Below are 25308 nucleotides of genomic sequence, written 5' to 3'. Positions count from 1 at the left end.
ACACACTAAGTTTCATGTGACTAACAGTTTCAGGTTTACCTGAACCATCAGCCCCTGTGGCACAGGCAGTAAATGTAATGTAAAACCTGCCATTTGTTCCCCTACATTGTCTAGCCCTCTTGCATGTACACAGGACTAGGTGACTAGTTTTGGACAACGAAATATAAGCGTATGTGACATGTGCCACTTCTCGGCTAAGGCAATAAAGAGACTACATGAAATTTTCCAGCCTCCCTTTTTCTTCTACAGTGGCACCTGGAAAAGCCACATGTCCCAGATGGTGCAGTCAGCCTGGAACCCTGAGTGACTGTGCAGAGCAGATCCTCTCTCATTCTCACATCCTTCAGACCTGCATAGGCTCTGCCATGTGAGCAAGAAATAAACTCTTGGTGTGTAAAACCCCTGATACTTCAAGATTGTTCGTTCTCAGAGCATAATCATATTCCTATAGGAGACAGCGCCCCTTCTTCTACATGCATAGCCCTTATTTCATACTCTTAATTTAGATGTCAATAAATCTCGTATGTTATACCCAGACTCCTGTGAACTGGCTCTCTGGGACAAAAGCTCAAGCACAAGTCAGCAAGCAAAGCTTTAACTTTCAACCAAATACACAGTAGTGAGCAATACAATTCAGTAAACACAACTGTTTTCTACTGCACAAAAAACAGGAAATAATTAAATTTCTTATAGACATTTCTTTATTATATTTTCCCACTTGAATATTTAGAGAATAATTTAAATGTAACGCATACTGACAGCAAGCACAGTATCAAGTATTAGTTTTTTTAATATTTTTCTGTTCTCACCCTTTATTCCCTTAAGAAAAAAATATTTAGATGACCTCAAAGAAACAAGTATTATGCTAATCACAGTATGTAGTAACACAAACAAGCCCATACTCAATAGAAAAGAAAGCAACAAAGAAGTGAAAAAGTCTTTCTCCTCAAATCAGTTTAATGTATTTTTCCACAGCCATATAAATTTAAAGTATGAAACAACAATAATACAGCTATAGAATCTAGGTTCTCTTTCAAAGCAGCGGCATATAAAACATAGAAAAGCTAAAACCTCAGCACAAGCTTCAAAAGAACAAGGACTGAGAGGATTTCGATGAAGACATGAAATGCACAAAATACAGTACACAAAAATACTAGAATGCGTAAAATATAAAGCTACACATTTCAGGTAGAAAGCATTGTAAAATATATAAAATATGCAAGAAATCAAAACCAAAGAGATTTTTCTTAAAAGTACCATCAATACACTGGAACTGGCAATTAGCATTTGAAGATGGGAACAAGAAAATAGCACTTTCCCATTTAAAACTTTATTTCTAGGCTTTAGGATTTCACCTTCTTGACATCCTTCTTTCCAGAGCTCTCAGTAGCTGACTCTGCTTTTCTTTTCTGTGACTAAAATGGAAACAGATTTAATGTTCTGCTCCAATATGCACATTTTTAAATGGCCCAACAATGTTAAATCTAGGATGTAAATGCATTAAAAAAAAATTTTAACATGAATATTCACTTAAATGTTATACTCACAGTTAATGCTCTATATAGCCCAACAAACTATATAACCCAATGTAAAATAACCTTCCAAGATGTTTTTTTTTAAGAAAAGACATAAAATACCCATCAAAAATAGAGTGTCTACTTACACGTGGTACTATAAATGTACTCTTAGTTTAAAGAACTCCTTAATACTTAAAGACTTCTGGGCAAAATGTTATTTATGAGTGTATTATTTTAAAAAACCTTATGATAGATGTTAAAATACCATATTTCATGTATTCTATGATGCACATTTCTTTTCCCCTTTCACATCTCTGATATTGGGATGCATATTACAATTGATGACAAATTATAGTTACTTGGTAGCAGTTTTTCTTAGTGGTATGTAAAATAATGCTGTGTCTTATAATGGAAGGCATCTTAGACTTGATGAAATGTGGTAGTTTACTTAACCACACTCAAATAATATGATCTATTAAAAAGCATTTTAAATTATAGCTATACATGGAAACCTGGCTGGATTAAAATCAAGTCATCATATTAACTTATTACTAAGTAAAGCTTTGCTCTCTGCTCAGATAGCCCTCATAGTTCCACAAAGATCATAAAACTTATTTGATAAAATCAGAACTCCCGGTTTCAAACCCAACCCTATCCCATCCTACCCCACCCCTCTCCTACTCCCACGGCAACTCAGTTCAAAGGCTACGACTTGCACTGTACTTCTGCTTAAAGTCATGAGGAATTTTTTTAAAATACTGAGCCCTGTTATTAGGGAGTGCCTAACCATATGTTCTACAAACAATGGAAACATGTGGTTGTAGTGTAATTCTTTTTCTGTCAAAAACAAATTAACATTTCATAAAACCAGTTTTTATAATAGGTATCACTATGGCATTAAACATAATATAGGCATTTTAATTATGTAAAAAAAAGGGATCTACCTAAAAGTTAGGAAAATGCTGAAAATTTTACCATTGGAGTTTTAGTTGCCCGTTTCTTCTTTTCTGCTCTCTCTGTTTCCTCAATTTCCATATTTTCTTTCTCAATCAATGAAATCAGAGTATTACAGCGTCTCTGGAATTCCTAAACCAAATAAAAGAGTTTTAATTTCTGCAACCAGGCATAATTTTTAGAACATGGTAATTCTTTAATTGTATCATTTCTGCGGTACAGAATTTCTAAAGTTGGTATTCTTCAGAACAACATTCAAACAGGGTATTAATAGATTCCATTAAAAGTGTGTGGGGGGGGGTTAAATGCCATTCAATGGTTGAATGGATCAACAAATTGTGAAATATACCATGACATACTACCCAGCAATAAAGAGAAAGAATCTGTTGGTGCATGTCAACAACTGGGATGAACCTCAAGGGAATTATAACTGAGTGAAAAACACCCATCTCAAAAGGTTACATATCCTAATATTCCATTTATATAACATTCTTGAAAACAAAAGTTTAGAATGTATCAACAGTTGCCAGGGGCTAGGAAATGAGGTAGAGCAGCCTGATCATAAAGAGCTAGCACAAGGAAGTCTTGTGCAGGTGCTGTATGTGAAACTACATGTGATAAAACTGCATTGAACTACACATACACACACACACACACACACACACAAACGAATGCATGTATAACTGAAATCTGAACAAGCTCTGTGGATTGTACTAATGTCAATGCCCTGGTTGTGACACTGTACTACAATTATGCAAGATTCTACCATCAGGGGAAACTTGGGGAAGGGTGCATGAGATCTCCCTGTACGTTTCTTTACAACTTCCTATAAATGTTTAAATACTTCAAAATGAACAGTTAACAAAAATCACATAAATAAAGAGAAAAAAAAAGGAGATGTCCCCCTGCCAAAAGAAGTTTTGGAAGTACTCAGTTTGGAAAAATCAAATAGATTTCTTTCCTATAGAGCTTTTCAGAGCCTTTAAATTCCTGATGAGCACTGTCACCCACTAGGTGGGAGAGAGAGGATGCAAGCAGTTCCCAGAGCTACCAACAGAACTCTCCTCTCACTGGACACCTTACAGGATCAGAATTCGGAGGAGCACTTCTCAGGAGAAACACTGCTGTATTTGTTAATTCAGAGCAAACAATAGCTGGAAAGATTTTGCATTAACCTTGCCATTACCTGTATTTCACAGCCAGCAAATCAATGCATCCAAACTATAAACAGGTTTTATAAATGTATGGTGAGCATTAAACATATTGTTCATCAATACGGACACTCATATATATTAACTCTGTATACTTTGCTGTATTTTAAAGGTACGTAATAGTTTAATATCAAAGGACAAGTAACATTTTGAAATATGAGTCCTTTTTCTTGTATGAGCAAGATGTCTGATAAAATACAAAATAGCTATAAACACTCAAATGAAAATGTAGGTTTACTGGCAATTAAGAACCCCAACCAAAAAAATGGTCAAAGTGCAAGAATAAAGAACTGATAAAAAATTAAAATATTCAAATATTTTTTTTTATTTTTACTCAAACTGATGATAAAAAAATGCAAAAATGATGCCATCTTTGTCAAATCAGCAATGATACATACATGTGGGCCTGTGTGGTGTGTGGACCCAGTGTTGGCAGTAAGATGGTAAAATGGTAACTCTCATTCATTGATAGGGTGCCAATGTTACCACCTGTTATGGACTAAATTGTGTCCCCCTAAATTCATATGTTGAAGCCTTAGCATACCACAATGTGACTGTGTTTGGAGAAAGGATCTTTAAGGAGATACTTAAGGTATGGATGGGGCCCTACTTCAAAAACACTGATGTTTATAAAGAGAGAAAAAGACACCCAGAGATATCCCTCTCTCTACTGTACATGCATACAGAGAAAGGGTCAGGTGAGGACACAGCAAGAAGGCACCATCTACAAGTCAGGCAGAAGTGCCTCCCCAGAAATCAACCCTGCCGCCTCCCTGATCTTGGACTTCTAGTCTCCAAAACAATTAAGACATGTCTGTTCAAGCCACCCTATCTGCAGTATTCTGTTATGGCAACCCAAGCAGACAAATACAATACCTTTCTAGAAAGCAATTTGGGAATATCAATGAAGCACCTTAAAAGTTTCATACTCTCTGAACTAACAATTCCACCTTTAGAAACTTAATGTAAGGAAATAAGAGGTGTATGCAAAGATTTACAAAAGAATGGTTAGAGCAATGTTATTAGCAGGGAAATACTGGGAACTAAATTTTTGGTACTTTAGAAATGGAATACACAGACACTTATTACATACATATACATACATATTCATACACACACACACACACACAGAAATAGCTGAGAGAATATTAACTACAGTGTCACGAGTGGTTAGCAGCAGCTATTTCTGAGAGTAGGACCAATGGTAACTTTTATCTTCTTTATTCTAGCCTGTATTTTCCAAAATTTCTGCAATGAACATTTAGGTTTTGGGCAATCTGTAACATTTTTAAGAAACCGAAAATGGTTTTTTAAGTAATTTTATCTTTCCAAATAACAGTCAGAAAAATGGCATACAACATTGGAAATGTCACATATAGAAATACTATCAACTATCCAGCATTTTCTACTCCCTAAAATTCAAGCCCAAAAGGAGGCAAAAAACCAAAGACAATCTAGCCAGAAAAATATTCCTCATTAACCAATTATTGCTTAACTATTAAAAACAATCTTACAAAACACTAGTGAATTCTCAATTATCCAAGGTTAAATAATTTAGGAAAAATAACATCCTTATACTTACCAAAACAATAGTGGTTATCTTTCATATGCAGACCAAATACTCTTCATAGATTCATTCAACAACACACATATAAATTAAACAGCATGTTGTTCAATTTATCTATTATGAAAAGGGCCAAGTTGACCCTGATGAGATTTGATTGTTGGTTTCTAGGGAGACTAGATAGAGTCTTTATGTGAGGCTGATTCTTGAATCATCAAGCTATACCCTCTGGCTATTATTATTCTCAATAAGTAATAAGTTGCCTGTGACTGCAGATATCTTTAGATACATATTCATGGTTCATATGGGTGATTCAGAAAAGAAAACTAATATTTCTGAGGCAGTCTCATATGTAAGGAAGCAGAGAATCTATCTCAAAAATGATTATAAATAGACTGAATAATAAGTTCTTACCTTCATTCCTTGTTACGTGTCACTAACTGCTCCAGACACTGAAAAATAATCCAACTGTCTAGAGAAAGGCAACAAGGAATGGCCAAGTCGGGGTGTTACCTTCCTCACATAGGTAATGTCACTTTTTCTAGAGATATCAACTGCATTTATTATTCACAGGCTTAAAGACTGCCTGACTCAACAGATGGTACCATAAACGGAACACAAGCTAAAACCAGAAATTACAAGGAGAAAGGCCAGATTACCAATAAAACAGTGATTCACTTTTTGAATAACTAAGTAATTACAAAATGACTATGAGAAATTTCATGGTGTCAAAAGCACTTTCTTCTAAGCTCTCCTTTCACATGCATATTCTCCCAGATTCTTGTGCCTCCTTATCTTTCTATTTTCCAGGGGTTACAGGGAGTGATTCATGTGGTCTCAAATTGTTTCCACATTTCTACAGCCTAATTACTTCTTTCTCTCACCACTTCCCAATGCTGGTTTTAGGAATAAAGTTGGAGGGAGAAAAATAGCACACAAGAGGAAGAAAGATGAAAAAAGAAAAAAGCAGAAGAGAATAGGAAAATAACAAATGGAAAACTGCTCTGTAGTGTTAATAGCCATGAAAAAAGAAAAATACAGTATCCTGTGTTCAAGTATGTGTGGGAAATGCTGAATTTTTAAAATATTAGACAAATTTCTTCATGGCAAGGCTTCTCAGCACTTTTAACTTTCTCATGTCAATCAGAATCAAGGGCAGGATTCAGTACCAGCATTTCCCAAATATATTCGAACACAGAACACTTGTTCTACATATTGTTTATTTGCATATCCTAGAACAATGATAGAAACCAACTTGGGAACTGCTGTACAGAGTAAGAGTAATGGATAAGACTAAGTTTGGATCAAAGTACAAAGAACTAAGGAATTTTACTAATTCAGTTGATGAAAGGATCTCACAGAGGACTTTGGAGCAGGAGTGATATAATAAAGGTCTATTTTGTACTCAGAAATCTTCCCTTGATACAGATCCTCAATAGTGGGAGTTCATAAAATTATAGACTCTCAAGATTAGAGAGGACCTTTAAAAATCGATCAAGTTGATGCTGAATCCCTTCTACTAGGTCCTTGCTAATTAGTTCTCCCAATGATAGGGTACTTCCTGCCTCCAAGGCTGTCTATTCCACCTTTGGACAAGTTAAAAATATTCCCATATGCAAAGCTACACAATGTGCTACCTTAGAGTTTCCAACCAATTGGGTATAGGTCTTAACCTTGTAGTCCTAGAGAACAAGCTGATTCCTCTTCTGTATGACAATCCTTCAAATACCACAAGGCAGTTCCCACGCCTCCATTACAACCAGCAGCAGCCCTCCCGAACACCCCTCTTTAAGGCTAAATAGCCCCTTCCTTTCCCTATCCTTCCTTTAATGCTTCTCTTAAAGGGCTGTGTAACACTTGTACCTACCCTCGGCTATTATTATTTCTTTTTTTCCACCTTTCGTACAGATTCTTTTAAGCCAGGGGTCAGTACATCTTTTCTGTGAAGAGCCAAATAGTAAAGATTTTTGGCTTTGCAGATCACACTGTATCTGTCATAACTACTCAACTCTGCCACTGTAGCGTGAAAGCAGCCACAGACAACACATAAATGAGTGAGTGTCGCTGTGTTCCAATAAAACCATACTTACAGTACTAAAATTTGAATTTTAATTTTCACATGTCACAAAGTCTTCTCATGTTCTTTCTACCATTTGAAAATGTAAAAATCATTCCTGACTTGCATGCTGTACAAAAAGAGATGGTGGGCTACAGTTTGCCAGCCCCTGTTTTCAACTATAGACTTCAGATGTACTTTAAACAAATGATGCTACCTTGGCTTGCTGTACCTTTTTGATGGTTTCTGATTCTATTCATTGCAAAGTCACCCAAGTTTCAACTTTTGTATACTAGGACACATGTCTCTACCTTTATTTAATAAATGATGGAATGTTTGCAGTCAGGAGCGCTGACCCTTAGTGTGTGCTATCAGTCCTGCCAAGCACCCAGTACTCAGCCTCAAAGCATCAATTCAAAAGGCACAGAAAGCATCAGCAGACTTAAAATGACTTACTGAAGGAGATTAAGAGGCTCCACATTACATTTCCTATGTATGAAAATCCTAGACACTAAGCCTCCCTAAGTTTGAATGATGGAAGGTCTGCGTCCATTATGGTTCAAAGTCAAAAGCAGAAGAATGAACAAGGACAAAAAGATAAATTGCACTCCACATCTATGTCTCTAAATTTGTAGCTAGTTCTATAAAATCAGACCTTTCTTCTACAGTTCTTAATAAAACAAAATGGGTGTTTTTTCTCCTTTGCTCTTTTATTAACTTCCCATACTTTACCTCCAGAATAAATACCTGCAACTGTACTCTCTGTGTTGAATTTCCCAAGTTCTTTGACACTTTGGAACCTCTACCATACTAAGAAAAAAGCAATGGCATTCTATACTAGATTCTCAGATCCCAATCATACCGGCATTTAAGTGGGAGTTAACAGTCTAATAAATATATCCTATGTTTCTCAAACAGTATCAAATGTTATGACGCTTCTACTTAACTGATGCTGCCTAAACATCATTATTTATAAAATATTGTGCCACCTCCTCGCAAGTTAACACATGAGCATAAATACCTAAAATGGACTCCTATTAGTGTATTTATCATTAGTTCAGATTGTTAGAACAGTTCAGTCTTAAATCAAACACTATAGTTGCTAATGAAACACACGATATTTACGACTGGCTACTCAAACTTAAAAAATGCAATTCTGCATGGATGACAGTCAAATAAAGTCTATCATCAGAAAAGCACAGATGAAAAGAAAAGAACAGAATTCAAATGCTTTGCTACATTTCTTCCTATTCTATCTAAATCTGATCCAACTGTAGAAGTCCGTGTGAGAGAAGCAAACTGAAGCACTCCAGTTCCACGCTTATTTAGTCACTGAATGCCTACTTTGGACAAAGTGCCATTCTGGCTGATCCCTTTGGATATAACCAGTTGCATTTGAAGGTTAAGAGAGCCGTAGCAAAAAATGACTCTGGAGCAGATCGGGATACATTAGCCAAGGGAAGGAACAGAGAATAGATGGAAATAAAAATTGGGGAATTAGCAGCTATCTGTGTGGTAGCTGAGGCAGACGTTCTCCTGCCCAATTCCACAAAACAGTATTTATAAAATATAAATCTGATCATGTCACTGCCCTGTTAAAATCTTTCAATGACTTCCCCACTCCTGACAAATGACCCAAAGACTTCAATACAGCAGACAGGGCCCTTCGAAATTTGGCTGCCAGCTATTTTCTCATCTTCCAGTACTTCCTTATTCACACCTGAACACAACACAACCTACTTGCAGTTTCTGCATCTGCCTTGCTTGTCTATGCTTCTACATATGCTGTTCCCACAACCTGCAACCTAGTCCCAGGGTGGCCTCCTGCTACTTTTTCAAGACCCAGTTCCAAGAAGGAACTTTTCAGTGAAGCCATTTCTCTGACCTAACCCTCAAGGCAAAGTTAAGCACTACCTCTATGTAGGACCTTTTTCAAAATTAAGGCTGAAAGGAGCATTTTAGTCTTTCAAGTTTTTGAGGAAATAATATATCCCTGTGACCATAAATATATTTGGTTTTAATATTTTGGTAATTCTACAGTCAAGAAGAACCCATCAATATATTTTATAGTTTGCTAATATTACCAATAATGTTCAGTTAATTCATATTCTCACATTTCACTAAGAATGTAATGCTCTAAAATATCAGTATTAGCTATTACACAATTAAGGACTAATATGTAAAATAAAAAAATTATGAATGGCCTTCTTTATGAAATTTCCTAGACTATGCTGAACAAACAACAAACAAATGTTACTATGACTGAAGAGTAAGTTGGAAATTTTTGAATTTGGCTGGCATTTTTCAAAAGTTGTCATAAAGAAAATCCTCTGACTGGACAAATAATTTATAAAATATCCTGTGCTGAACTAATAACCTAATTAACATGTGTTATCACTGATAGACCTATAAAAAGGGAAATAAGCTAATAGAAAGCTACAGCGGTATTTTCTAATAAGTTTTTTTTCTTCTACAATTCTAATGAGGAATATCATTTCCTTAATTTTAAATAAGGAACACTTTCCTCCATAATAAAGCTGTGATTTGAAAACAAATGGCAGTAACATGCAATTTCTATTACATTGTATACAACAGTGTGAGATTCTCTCTGAGATGGTATCAGAAAAAGTCATTTAAACTACCATAAAAGGCAGGGAAATTGTAATAACTAATTACCATACCAGTATTTTGATTCAATGCAAGGTACATGGCCAGAGGCAATGCGCACACAGCTTCTGGAGCTGGCTAGGAGAGGAAAGGAAACAGCTCTCCAGAGGCTAAAAGGCAAGATATTTTTTTTTAACTAAAATTAAAAGTCAAAGCAAGCCTGCAAAGGATGCAATAAATAGTTTTATCAAGAAATGTTCTTTTATCTCAGAGACTTAAATTCTGCTTTCTCCCCTTTAAGTACTTAAAAGGACCTATGCAAGCCCAAGTAATTACTGATTAAACTTTGGGTACTTTCCGTATGTCCTTTCTAGTAACCTGACTAATGTGCTAGATCTTTTGGATCTCTCAGACGCTTCTGAAATCTCCCAGTCACGTTACTGTGTCACTACATCAATGAAGATAGTACCCTGCCATTCATTCCCTAAAAGGAACGGCAAGAAATTAATGAACCAATGTTGGTAAAGGGACTGGCAAGCATTCTATAAAATGTACTACATAAACACAGAGTATTATCATTTTCTCTTATAGTCATTTGGTAAAGGTCCTTTGAATTCTGATAGTTTTTGAATATCCTAAGACTAAGATGCCTTTGCAAGACATTTTTCTTAGAAGGAAAATGGTAGGTTTATTCATATGCTCTGAGCTTAAAATCTAAATTGATCATATCCTTCCTACTTGTTTATGTAGTTCAATAGAGACTGATTAGTTACTTAAAAGCCAAACAAGTTTGCCCAGAAAGAAATCACAATCTTCTTAGCACAGAGAAATGGAACTGAAATTCATTTTCTCTTTTGTATAGCCAGCATTTTTAAATGGAGAAGAGCCTCAAAGAAATCTTCACACTTTAGCTGAAGGCTTTCAAAGTCAGGCATATTTAGAAGTAGAGGTTCATGCCTTTAAGCACTTTAAGACTGTTAGTTAAGTCAGAAGCCATGAATTCGGTAGTTTTAGATCTCTGAATAAAATACAAGTACCAAGGTTTCTACTTTCTTCCTAAGTATTGCATACTATTTACTGGTGTCTCTGGGAAAGAACAGTCATCTTTAAGCAAGGTTATGTTTTTAAAAGATAGCTTCTTTAGTAGGTTAAGTTTAATCATTAATGAGATTTTAATCTGAACACAGTGACACACTCACATAATGAATTAAAACTATACCCTCTGTATTTCTAATATGTAATTTTTCAATGAAACAAATTATTTTAATTTTGGAAATCACAAATGCCTCTTTCAAGGGGGAAGTTTCTCTTCCTAGATTGTAAATGTGATTCACTCTACAAGAACAATCATTTAAAATAAGGGGGCAAAGAGAGCATCTAGGAATATTAATAATCCATTTCTTTTATTCCCTTATGATTGTTAATTATTATGAAATATTCCAAGAAGATGACCAAATATATGCATATTTTAAAATATATTACCTATGCTCTACATACAGAAATTATCCATTAACTAGGAGGGAAATAAAAACAGTATGATAGAAAAGTTGACAAAAAATTTTGGATTAAAATATTTAAATATGAAATAAGCTATGTTTTTAAAGATTCTTTGGAAATTATAAATTCCACCTTCCAGAAGGAAATTAAGGACAGAGGTGTCTTCATTTTTAACAGACAAAATAAAAGTTTCCTTTTACAATCACCTATATATAATTAATATCTGCTCTTTGGAAAATATACATTGGAGACTGAAATCTCTTGGTAAAGAAAAAGGTAAATGTTTTGTAGAAAGAAGATGGAAGAGAAAAAAAAGGTTCTTTACAAGGAGTTCAGAGACATCTAGTGGTTGTTAATAATATACTGGGTTTTTTCCTTGGAAAATGAAGCAAGGTTATATAATTCTATAGTTATGTTCATATTAGAAATAACGTAAGATTTTCCTTGCACTTTCGAACTTGTTTCATCCTACTGCTTTAGTTTAATGATTCCAGAAAGTGAAATAATACTCAAAATTCAACAAATGTTCCATCACATAAAAGGGGCATATGTGATCTAAAACATGATTCACTGACAAATGCAGGTAGGAATTTGTCTTTTACAAGCTGTTTATGCTGTTCTCCATTATTACACACATAAAACCTCAAATGGCTAAAACTGAAATGCACGGCTTTGAAGGGAGTTCTCTGCTAAATATGGTCATAGATGCACCGAGCTAGAAGTCACCTTCAAAGGCCAACTAACAAATTACGAAAGTCTTTACTCAAAATAGAATCTCATTTTCAAAGCTAACAGAAAAGCTATTTTACACTGATCTTCAATAATCTATTTAAATGATCCCAAAAACCATCAAACAACTCTTCCCTATATCCAACCTCAGTCCTTCATGCTACAGATTTTCTTTTTTATTTTTTTCTCGATTCTCTACACTGTACCTTATTAACATGTACACCTCTTCATATTCTTTTGTATAATTATAGCACTTCACATTCATCCATCTTAAAGGTCATGTTGTGAGATTCCACCAATCCATCATTCCAATTTCTCCAGTTCCTTTTGGGTCCTAATTTGATCCAAAGTATTTGCTATATCTCCCAGCATAAACTTGATAGGCACATTCCAGTAACAATCCAAGAACACTCTAAATTTGTGTTAAAAGTTTTAAGAAATATCTCATAAAAGCATCTGCCAAAATTAGAGTCTTCAATATAGCAACTCAGAATTTTCCTTTCTTTTTGTTCCACTTGAAGTAAAATATAAAATGAGTCAAACAAAATAGTAAGCATTTACTTTTGCATCCCTGTGGACCTTTGGCCAAGAAAGCATTTATGATAGAAACTACTTAAGAAAATCATCATAAGTTTGGATTGTTAGTTTCTGGTTACTTTTAATATTTAGGCTGTATAAATCTATTTTGTTCTAGTTACCTCAGCTGACAGAAAACTAATGATGCCAGTACTAAAAATGTGTTGCATTTGAAAAAATGGTTAATATCACCACAAACACTTCTAAGCAGTGTGAGAATTTAACAGGAACACAATTTATGTTAGAAAGGAACAGAGTAAATTGTGTGAAGCTACAATAAAATCTCTTCTACTTAATTATTCTCTCAGAATATTCTTATAAAGACTCAACTTAGGCAACAATTCCTTCTCTTTGAAAATAAATCCTTAAGTTCTTCACACAATCTTAAGTATCACCTGCCTAATTACAAAGGGGAACCTTTAAAATGGAGCACTCTGGTGGTCATCCTATTAATCAAGTGATAAAACTTAGCATCACCAAGAGTGTGACAACCTGACATAATGTGCCTCCTAACATGATGCAATGTAAGAAGTACAAGTGATCACTTATGTTGCATTCTAGCCAAAGTAAAAATGAGCAATGACACAAATGTGGGACATTCTATAAAACAATGAGCCTGGGCACCTTAAAAAAGTCACAGTGTGAAACAAAAAGTTGTAGACTGAAACAGACTAAAAAGACTCAACAACCAAATGCTATACGTGAACCTTGACTACAGATCATCAGTTAAAAAAAACCAGCTCTTGAGACTTTTGCGACAATTGGAAAATGCTGCACCTATGTACATGAACTGTGTCCTCATTTTTAGGAGATGAATGCTGAAGTATTTAGAGGCAAACACTCAGTGTCTGCAACTTTTGCTCAAGTGGTTCATAAATGTAGATATGTATATGTATGAATATGAAATACAGATAGGTATTTCTGAATATAGATATGTTTTTGTGTTTCTGAATATAAAATATAGATTCTACATGTATATCTAAATTCTATGTATGTATGTATAAGTATAGATACACAAATACGGATGGGGGGAGAAAACCAATGTGGTAAAATGTTAACGATTAGAGAATCTAAGTAAGGAATATGTGATGATACTGGAAATTTTTCAAAATAAAGTTTGAGGAAATAAGTGAAAAAGGGATACATACCATGGCAGTTCTGGACTTGATAAACCAGTCAAATCTAAACTGAGGAGCATTCCGTACACACTGTCTTAATTCTTCATACACGTTTTCTCTATCAAAGCCCATTTTGTGTAACATACAAATCAAGAATCTGTCTTCTTCCTCAGTATAGTTCTTTCCTTTGCTGGTTCCATACTGAATACGCAACTGATGAAATGGAGCCCTGTATCTTGCAATCTATGGATTTAATCAAAATACTGCTTTTAACTAAATGTGCAATAATAGTGAGCCAAAGCTAATCACCATTATCAACGAAAACAATCTAATAATAATTTGACAATTATGAAATACAGTACTTTGGCATCCAGGGCCTTCTTGATACTGATCCTTCGCTTAATTCTTGCTTCTCCACGTTCAATTTGAGCCATAATTTTCTCAATGTCCTGTAATTCATTGCAACGTTCCCAAAATACAGCTGAAAAATAGAGGTATTACTTCACAATAAATGTACTATTATCACCTTAAGCAAATGAATCCAAGAACTGCAGAATAAAAAATAGGTAAGGATACAGTGAACTTATACTGTTTAAAATTAAGACTCAGAATCACCTGTGTGTATATACGTTCAATTATTAAATACCTCTAACTTTTCATTTAAAATAAAACCTCAACAAGAAGGTTTTAGGTTAGTGATTTTCCTTTCATGAAATACGGAATTTTTAATTACCCTCCCCAAATGACTGGAATTTCAAAGATACTAAACGTGCTGATTTTAGCTATGCTTTTGTTCAAACATATAAAAGGGATCGAACACATAAAGTGAAACAGGAGAGAATACAGCCATATAAATGAAACCATTTAAGGAACGAAACCATTTTCAACAGGTTGTTCAAACTTCATATGAAGCAGCAATTCCTACTGAAACTTCTCTTTGCTTTGGGAACCACTCACTAATCTAACCAGTATCTCCAATACCCTATAGCTTATGTTTTAAACTTACTTGGAATAGACTTTGCTCAAAACACAACAAAACAAAACACCAAGCCACCCAAATTTTATAAATGAGCTAAATAATCTGGTTGTATTAATATGTCACATCTTATGACTTGTGAGTGAAGGGCCTTTCAGTGACATACTCTACAGTCTCATACCTGTGATCATTTATTTATTCTGTCACTTATTCATTCAACACATATTTAAATGTCTGCTATGTACAGATACTCATGAATAGCCAATTGTACACATTTCTTCTTTTATTGCAACCACTACACAAACCTTTCCAATCCCCACCCCCCAACATAGCTAAGCTGTCCTGAGTTAGCCATGCCACCAGGCCTGGTGTCAAATCTTAGGGACCATCTGACATGGTACCTTCTTGAATCATTTCTTTTCTTGCAACTTCATACACACTGATATTATTTTGAAGAAAATCCTACCCCAGAAAATTTCCCTGCACATATCCTTTTACACTGTTTTCACTCAGCTCTTGGTACTAAAATTTCTCTCTCTAATCTATTTTTCGCTTCCCTAAGCTGCCAAATGCCCTAAACTTAGGTGGTAAAGCTTAAGAGTAATAGCAATGTTATGCTGGTACCAAGGAAAAGGAAATTCATAAACTTGGTGTTAATACGAAATAATAAATGTGACATAATCAACCTCTGAAGTCCCTGGTAAATTATTAGAAGGCCCTTTCAGATTTCCAAACGAAAAAAAAAAGTACCTATTCTCTAATTAAACCTGGATTTCTTCAACCACTAGCAGTATAGATAAGTTAAAAGCTGTTCCTAGACTACATCAATCTTCAGCATATCTGTTTTTGTAATGTTTCCTACTACTTTTCATTACAAAAACAAAGAATTTCAGTTGTTAAGCTAAAAATGGTTTAGGAAGGGTAGCAGAGAAACCTACACCTACTTTGTTAATATTGTGTCTATGGGGAAAAATGCTCTAGATTCTAAACAGCTGATATTCATACTAAATTTAAGAGCTCAACCTATTTAGAAGCTAGAAACTTCCTGTTCTACATACATACAGAAAACTGGCTAGACATAATTATGTTTTTAATGAGATTTCTTTTCAGGAGCCTGAGGTTGGATGTGCTGTGGCATAGGAATTAATATTAGCTCTGTATGCTTCTGAAGTTAATCTAGTTCTGGTCAAGACGAAAGACACAACTGAGGGAAAAGAGGAAGATCATTCTAGGACCTATCAACAGATTTATTCCAGCAGTCTTTATAGATCTATTCCAGCTTGCCTCGAGTTAATAGAATCCACATGACCGGCCTGGAGTTGATCAGAACTCTGGGGGTATTTGAGGACCTAAAAGGGCTGGACTGGAATTCTCTACTTCAAGGATAACCTAGAAAGACATATTCAATCACTGCTGGAAGCTTCAGGCTTGACTTGCTCAGAAGATGATGAAATTCCAGGGATGGGAAAGTGGGAAACTTATTTTGTCAATGCTTATCCAAGAGCAACCTTTGTTTCATTGGGGATTTACTGAACTCTATTAGCTAACTACTAGGGACAACAGCAGTCAGCTTGTTTTGATAAATCTTTTAATCTTTTTGTAGAAATACAATTATATTTCATACTTGCACCTACACTTTATTCATAAAAGTTTAAAAGATCACTCAACACCAGTGCAATTAAATCAACACTAAAAAAATGGATAAGGTTACAATTAAACACCATGTTTGAAGTTATATGCAAACCTGAATACTCCATGACCTCCTCAGGGGTTTTGCCCTCCACCTCCCGAGCTATATTATCAATATCATCTCTTCCATACTTCTCATTAGCTTTAATAAACTGGTTAAAATCTCGTTTAGTCCAGTTTGTGAATCCCTGTGAACAAAAAATTAAGCATCATCAATAGAGGTTACATTACCAAATCAATTAATGTTTTCTTTACCTCTGTAAAATGGTAGAGTAAAAACACTTTAAGAGACTTAAAATGTTCCTCCTTAAAAAACCCTTGGTTTTATATGTTGAAATCTAAAGTTGAGTGTTGTTATAAAAATAACTGCTTTTCTATCATGAAGAGAATGTACTTCTCTCCAAGTACTAAAAACTAATTTATAGTTCCAAGATACTGTGTAGTTTTTAATTCCATATTTTATAGACACCTACATTAAAATACAAATTTATTAAAATAAAAATGCTGATATAAATGTTGAAGTCCTGATATTCCAGTACTTTAATGGTTTTTTCCACAGATCTGTTCCCATGTAAATTAAGAAAGCAAAGTAGACACATTAAATAAAAAAAAAAGGAAAAAAATACAGAAAAAATGTTGTAGCTCTTTATATCATTCTAAGCTACTGTGAATAAACAGTTTGTTCAAAACTGTGTTCATAAACAGAATGTTACTGGGCCCACTCAATTTCTTTACCAAAAGATAGAACAGTTTAACCAAGCAATGTTTTAAATCTCTTTGGTATTACTAGCATGTCTGTGAGGTCCCAAGACCAAAAATCCATTTTCTACTCCTCACTGCCTAACCCACATAAATGTGATATCCTCGACAGTGCAAAACTCTATGCCTTGTCATTAGTTGATGAGAGATTTCAGATGACCCCACATTTTGTTCCTTTGTACTTCTATGATTTTTAAAAAGATTATTTAGGGCAGCAGAGAAAGATGACTAAAGATGAATTCATGTACTAGGAGGGGCAGACAAAACGGACTTTACTTCTAAGTTAAAACAAGTCCTCAGTTGAGACTGTATATTCACAATATATTGAACATTCACAATATATTGCAAGTCACATAGTATTCTAAGACCGTAATTTTATTTTTGTGTTTGGGAAATAAATTTTGAAAATAAAACATGAATATAAATGTTTTATTTTATTCTGTAGTAAGTCCTAATATTCAGCCAACTGCAATTATATTTTCAAATGAAACTTTATGACTTAAAGGCATTTGGCTCAAAAGCTTGTGAATGTAATTTGCAAAAAATTCACTCAATAAAATTATGTTATAACAAAAAAGACCTGTGTAATAAATAAGATATAAATATAAAAACTATCTTTCAATAATTAATGTGGAAAATTTCTTAACACAGTGCTTTGCATATTGTTCAAAAGCATTTGCTGCATAAATAAATCTTGTTGGCAACTTTTACACCCAGGTAGTATCATAGAGTACACATTTTTGTTTATTATTTTGCAAGGGTCTTTCATGCTCTAGTTTTTTTTTATCTTCTACAGATTATTTAGGATGTAAGACACTCATAAATCTTCTTAAAGCAACTATGACCAGAAAGCATTACTATTTTGTTCAAATGGAAATGTTTGCTATTTAATAACTATTAACATTTAATTATACAATGATCACCATAAGAAGTTTCAGAAATCTCTCATTGTTATATTAAAGATCTTTCCAAGAGAGGATAAAAGCATTTTGAGCATTAAGAAATTATTCCATAAATAAAGGATTAGTAGAGAACAATTTTAGAGGACAGGCATATAATCAGTAAAATAAATTTCAAATTTCAAATATGGTACTATTTACTGTCTATTGGGACTCATGTGGATTAACTGACCTTATTAAAATTAATAAAATACATGTCTTCTTACTCATAATTGACACTTATATTTTGCATTTTTGTATTTTCTATTATTTCCAAAAAGCTGTATTCTATAAAAGGGATAAAAAATAGGTATACTTGGTCTAAATGTCTGTTTAGAAATCAGCCCTGAGTTTTGTTGGTGTGTCCCACCAGGGCACTCAGCTCATACAATAAAAAGGTTAAGTGTAATTTATATTTTCTTTTTTCTATTTGTTGACTAGATGTACTTCAGCCACTTAAAATATTTTACTTGTGTGAGAAGTTTTTCCTTTTCTTCAGTCTCTTCTGGTGTAAGAGGTTCAGCTCCATCAATCTTTTTTTGCTCCTCTCTTTGAGCCACAGCTGGATTTGGAGTATCAGGATTCCTTGGGACCTATAAATCAGAGATGAGTTATCAGTAAACTGTGGAGAAAAATTAATTAAGGCTGTATACACACGTATCAATCTTTAGTTATTTTAACAGTGAACAATATAAAGTCAAAGCAGAATGACACATGATACTCTCCATAATCCTACTACCATATTACCAAAATAAAAACCATTCTTCAATGTGCCACATGGTATTTCAGACTTAAAACCCAGTGCTAAATGCCACATTGTATATTCTAGCTTTAATTGTAACTGTGGGACAAAATATATCCTTATACTATTGTAATATATGATAATAATAATATCATTATCCCCAACACCAGTATTATACAATAAATCCTCAAGTCCAGAAGAAACAAGTTTGGCAGTACAGAAAGAGCCCACCTTTACCCAGCAATACAGACGAGGGTAGAAAAGTGGCAACACACCCCAAGATTACTGCATCCCATGCTCTGAATACTTCAATGTGCAAAAATAAAGGGGTCCTCTTATTGCCGGCCAGGGTATGGAAAGGGAGAGCATCTTCCCATAAAATGCAAAGACTGGAAGAAGTGACAGGATAATAAAGAAGCAAAAAAAAACCCAAAATATGTATGTATAAGAGGGGAAAGGGCAGAGATGAGGCAAACAGTTGTGATGGGACCTGCAGTCAAGGGGAAATGTCAACAGAAGTTACAGTGTTTTGGGTACAGAGCTGCAAGTCACTGACAACTGAGAAGAGAGCTCAAGTCCAAGAAACTGAGGACAGAAGCTCAGCTCTCCAAGGAAGCACGCATTCAGTCACCTGTATCTCAAAACTGTAGCCCCAGGGGCTGCAGGGGAGTCACAGTGAACATAGATAACAAGTAACGGGCGGGTGGTGGCAGGAAGGGAGCAGCATTCACTGTATTGCAGCAACAAACTAAGTCACTGAACCCCAAGCCTCACACCATTTCTATGAGCATCTGCAGCGACAATGCAGCACGTTGTTTTCAAGAGGACAGCTGTGTAACAAATGAAGTACATGTTAGAGCATTCCATTAAACATGAAATGGAAAGGGCTGACAGGAAGCCCTCCACTGTTCGGAATGCACACCTATCACTTATAAATGAGTCATTCCCTAAGGGTATTCATACTCGTGGTTTTCCTACAACATAACTGTAATACGTGGAATACATTTCTCTAATTTTTATCCATATTTTATAGAGTTTGAGACTATAGCATTGTAACTTGAAAATAAAAAATTTAAACTATTGTATCCAGTAGTTGTTTAAATAAAAAACCTACTAACTGGGCATTAGAAAGAAACACTGAAAAACTAGATTCATTTGTAATCATCAGTACAAGACAAATTAGTAAGTACTGACTAAATGTTGATTATGTCTCATAAGTTTATATTTTCATCTATTATGTCCATAGCACTATAATAGGAATTCACTGGAATAGAAAAGAAGCAGTGGGTATGGACCTTGCCCACAGAAAGCTCACAACCTAGTTGTGGAATTCTGACCTAACCTTAAGAACTCTATAAAGATTTTGGGAGATGGAGAAAAGGGAAAGAATATTCTAGGCTGGAGCAGTAGGAACAAAAACAGTGAAGGCAAACACAGGAAGGAGCATACAGGGTTTGCGTTGAGAAGGGGTAAGAAACAAGGCCAGGTGAAGACATATTTAGAGGGCCTTTCGAAACTACACAGTGGCCAATAGCATGCCACTGGCAAGGTTTCAACAAGGAGGTAAAGTGTCAAAACGTCGAGTTTTCACCTGTAAGCCTTGTGCTGGATGGATTTAAGTGGGGAAGTGACTAGAGGCAAGAGAACCAGCTAAATTGTCATCATCTAGAAATGGAATATGATCAACTGGCCTAGGATGGTGGCAAACAGAAATGGAAAAGTGTAAATTAAAAATGAAATATAGTCCAGTGATAAGTATGATTAAAAATAACTTTTTTCAATAGCTGAATTCAATTTTTAAATTACAGGCACACCAGCAATTCCAGTCCTAACATATTTATCTGTACAAAGACAATGTTTACAAGAATGTTAGCAGCTTTGCTCATAATAACCAAAACCCAGAAAACAGCCCAAATGTCCATCAGCAAGAGAACGGATAAGCAAACTGTGGTCTATCCCTATAACGGAATAGTACTCAGCAATAAAAAGGAATGAACCACTGATAACGGGACAACATGGATGAATCTCAAGAACATTACACTAAGTGAAAGAAGCCTATGATTCCATTTATGTGAAATTTTAAAACCAAAAAAAAAATTACTCTATGGAGGAAATTATATCAGAACAGTGGTTGTCTCTGGGGAGGGGCTATGGGAATTGACTGGGAAGAGCACTTTCTGGGGTGACAGTAGTGTTCTATATCTCTATAGGGGTTTCAGTTCTCTAGGTGTATGTGTTTGCCAAAATACATCAAATGATAAATGTAAGATTTACACATTTCACTGTACGCAAATTTTACCTTAAAAAAAGAATCAAATACATACTGAATTTTGGCTAATAATGTGCATGTTGAAGTGTTTCCATGTGAGATATACTTATGTCTGCAACCCTGAGATGTGTGAAAAAGTAAGATGTTCTTCCATTTGATAGAAGGCTAGAGAAAGGGACAAACAGGTGACAGGGCAAAATACAGTAAGGTATAAGATTGAAAGTATAGGTGATATTTATATGGGTGTTCATTGTACAATTATTTCAACATTTTTATACAGTTCAAAATTTTTTATAATAAGATGTTTGGAAAAAAATTACAGACATAGCTTTAAAAGTTTAACAGACCCCTTAAATTGCTGGTATGTGAAATTACCTTGGCTTCAAATTTTAATTTTAATTGAGAAAGACCTCTTTAATCTTAAGATATTTTTCTAATAAAAGCTTACAAATTTCCATGTTCAATAAACCATATTTTAACAAGATGAAATCCCTCATAAACATCTGATTTTATGACAGAAAATGGGTAATATGCCCACATAAAATAAACTGTTGATTCCCACACAGATATCCCTGATAGCAAAAATTTCCCCCTTAAACTTTAATAAAAGCAAAATTAGATTATATTATACCATTAGATTTTAGGACCCACTGCAGACTACTTATACATCCACTGCTCATATTTTTAATACAGCAAAACTTTAGAATGATTTCATCAGTTACACTTACTATTTTAATTCTAAAACTTAATCGAATACATAAGCTAAGATTTTTAGAATTAGAAATGACTCAAAATTCCTGAATTCCTGTATCTCCTCCTACAAAAAAACTCCTTCTTAATATTCATCATTTTTTAAAGGTATTCATTTTGTACCTCACGAGTTTCTTAATTAGCATTAAGCTTCCTGGAATGATTTCAAAGTGCTATGTAAGAATTAAGTAGACAAATTATAGACTAACAGTACTAAATAGATACCTAGAAGTATCTGAAGTACTCATAATGCATGTCTTACTGATGGCCCCCAGCAATACCTTAATACAGCCACAGTACACAAAAAGTTATCTTTCAAAACGAAACACGTTCATTATTCTTTGGATTTCTAGTAAGGAATCTGTGATTAAGAGCTTTCTTCCAGGGAAGAGTGCAAAACATTTTTTGGTCTGGTTTCTTAGAAGGAACTTTAGCAAGCATTTCACAGAAATAGGGAACACTGAATTAAATGTGACAGAACACAAAATAAAAGTTAGCAACCTGAAATCAGTTCACTGTATTTTAGTTCTACCACAGCATCTATAAGAGGGGGCCCACAATGACACATTACCAAAACTCAGAAAGATTATAGAACTTCCTCCATTTGTCAAATGTTTATATCCATCCCTAAAGAATTTTCTTCTTGAAGATAAGTGTTAGAATGTTCTATAGCTTTCTTCAGCTTCAAATATGGCAAAACTTTCTCACTCCAGGTCTTAGATGCAATGGAATTCTAGATACTCTGGATGTTTTTAATTCTGCCATTGAAATTTCAATGAAGTTATCCTCTTTCCAATACAAAGACTTTACGAGTGATTAAATGCGTTAAATAACTCCTCTAAGTCCCAAAAGCAATGAAGCTTCTGAATAGGTCCAATTCACAAGGTCAAAGCATAGACAGTGGGGGAAATTGGCACATAATGCATTGCTTTCCACCAAGTGGTTAGGGCAAGACATGCAAATGCTTTACTAAGCCTCAAATCAAATAAAACTCTTTAATTCCAGATCTTACTATTAACAAAGTTGTTTTGACCTTGTTGTGCTGACTATAAGGGGGAAAATACAGAAAATAAAAATGCAAATAATCACAGGGATGAAAAGTACAGCATAGGGGATATAGTCAACAGTAGTGTAATATCTTCATATGATGATAGATGGTACCTACACTTATTGTGGTGAGCATTTCATAATGTATGTTAATTTATGGAATCACTATATTGCACAGCTCTAACTATATATAATATTATATAATATATATATAATATATATATAAAATAGCCACTACACTTCAATAAAAAAAATTTTTTTAATGCAAATAAATAGACCCTGGAGAAAAATGCTTTTTACCAACTGCTTCAAAACTACTGAGCCCCTTACTAGCTTCACCCCCAAATCACTGCAGAATAAGACTCTGGGGATGGAAAATGGACAAAATTGTGCTGTGCACCACAATGCCCCCAGCTACAGACAACACCCATCCTCCAGGGCTAACACTCATTTAAAGCAGAAACAGGGAAAGTGGTCCCTTTTTGAGAACCTAAGCAGGCACAGAGAATCCCAGGTGACTCCACTATAGCAGTTCTGTTTATCTGAGAGTAAACTGTTGCTCCACTCACACTGTGGCTCTGGTGAGTTTTCTGAAGGTATGGTGGGGGGGTGGGGTATCATTGCTGGATATCCTTGAGAAGATACATCTAACAGTTAACAATATCATAATACCTTTGAAGGGAAGCTTTGCAGATGAGTAGCATACCATGCTCATCTGCCTAGAACTCTGAACTCAAACATGAAACCCACCCAATAAAAGCACCCACTTTAGCTGAGGTCTGTAGCTCCTGGTAAAGAATGGAAGAGACAAGGTTTGGAAAGACCCAACCTCCAGAATGTATTCTTATTTGTCTCATAAATCCTAAGCTAAATGTGCATATGGAGGATCAAAGCAAGGCTTAAGGGGACACAGAGGCAATCCAGGACAGCGTAAAGAGAGCACAAGGAGAGGAGCAGAATGGGATGGGATCGATTCTCCTTTCACCACCAGCACCACCACACTCCACGCCACCATCATTGTCTCTTCACACTTCAACAGCCTCCAGCCTAGTTTCCCTGGATAAACTCACGATTCTCTATGTCGCAGCCAGAGTGATCTTTTAAAAATGTAAATCTGGTCATACTCTACCACTTACAAGTAGTTTGACCTTGAGCAAATTACTCAGGGCAAATTGCTCAAGCTCTCTATGCCTCAATTTCACCATCTGTAAAATAGGGATGTAGTTCCAAGGCTGTTATGAGGATAATGAGATCATCTTTTTTAAAGAACTTGTAGAACAGTAAGCAATACAAGTAAGGACTAAATAAGTACCTACTATTATTATTTCACCCACCCCATCCCCCACCTTAAAAACATCTCAGTTGTTCTCCTTTACTCTAAAGCTAAAGTCCAACTTAACTAATATAACCTGCAACTGATGTTCAGTGCTCCACATGATCCAGCTCTACCCACTGACCAGCTAGCTTCATGTCCAGTCACTCTGCTCCTCGCCATTCCCTAGCAACACTGGCATTCTTTCCATCCCTGGAAGGGCAATGCTCCTTCCTAGCACAACACCTTTGTACCTGCGGCTCCCCTGCTCAGCTGTTCTCTGTGACTTCACTTGCCTACTAACTACGCATCTCTCTGCTCTCAGCTCATACGACGCTTCCCTTCAAGACCACCTCCCTCATCTCCAAGACCACATTTGATGCTCTTTTATGCTCTCCTGTGGCACCCTCTGTAAGCACTGAAAATGAACCACGATGGCAGTGCTCTGGGCTATCAGTTTAGTGTCTGTCTCCTCCATTAGCATGTAAGTTCCATGCACTGAGGGGCCTTGTCTTATTTGCCACTTTATCCCCAGTGCATGGCATAGGATCAGGCACAGAGGAGGATTCAAAAAATATGTATTAAGTGAAAAACAACCCTCCTTTCGTTCATGTTCCCTCTCCTGTTGCTTCTCCCTGCAAGGTGAGGAAGAGAAACCAAACAGTAAGGTGCCCTGCCATGAATCCTATGCCTTCTTCCCTCTCCTCATTCATCCTTTTCCTCTCTTCCTACACCTTCCTCCTTCCTGCCACCCTTCACAGCTGTCCCTTCATTCCTACCTCTTCTAAGGTTTCCTCTCTAGCTGGCCACCACCAACTGTCACTGTAAGACCTCACGCCTAATCACAAACTGCCTGCAATCAAAGGCACTGTGTACACTGAAAACAGCTGTGGTGAGAATGCAGTGGGCACGGTACTCTGACCGGGAATAGAATTTCAGGATCCCCAAAGAAGGAGCATCAACGGTTCTATCAGCAGAGATGATTGTTCTGTTGCCG

The 25308-nt window shown here is 35.4% G+C and overlaps 1 protein-coding gene across 10 annotated transcripts in view; it reads right to left on the bottom strand.

The window, feature by feature from the left end:
• The window catches only part of SMARCA1 (SWI/SNF related, matrix associated, actin dependent regulator of chromatin, subfamily a, member 1), a 243608-nt gene that overhangs the window by 168729 nt on the left and 49571 nt on the right, over positions 1 to 25308 (bottom strand). For 4 of the 10 annotated variants that reach the window (XR_008995270.1, XM_057495933.1, XM_057495935.1 and 1 more), the window contains 5 exons: positions 18662 to 18784; positions 16550 to 16682; positions 14192 to 14310; positions 13860 to 14072; positions 2493 to 2603 (listed from right to left, as the gene is read on the bottom strand). Coding sequence is in view for 9 of the 10 variants with exons in the window: in XM_057495933.1 (XP_057351916.1) it covers positions 2493 to 2603; positions 13860 to 14072; positions 14192 to 14310; positions 16550 to 16682; positions 18662 to 18784 (699 nt within the window). In the remaining variant the exon portion in view is untranslated. Of the gene's footprint in view, positions 1 to 939; positions 1485 to 2461; positions 2604 to 13859; positions 14073 to 14191; positions 14311 to 16549; positions 16683 to 18661; positions 18785 to 25308 lie in introns of those variants that run through there. The other 6 variants (XM_057495937.1, XM_057495940.1, XM_057495934.1 and 3 more) reach the window with 4 other exon arrangements.

The sequence above is a fragment of the Manis pentadactyla genome, chromosome X, assembly GCF_030020395.1.
Source record: "Manis pentadactyla isolate mManPen7 chromosome X, mManPen7.hap1, whole genome shotgun sequence".
In the NCBI taxonomy this organism is placed as follows: domain Eukaryota; kingdom Metazoa; phylum Chordata; class Mammalia; order Pholidota; family Manidae; genus Manis; species Manis pentadactyla.
Note: the sequence above shows the minus strand (reverse complement) of the source record. Positions and strands in the feature narration are given on the sequence as shown.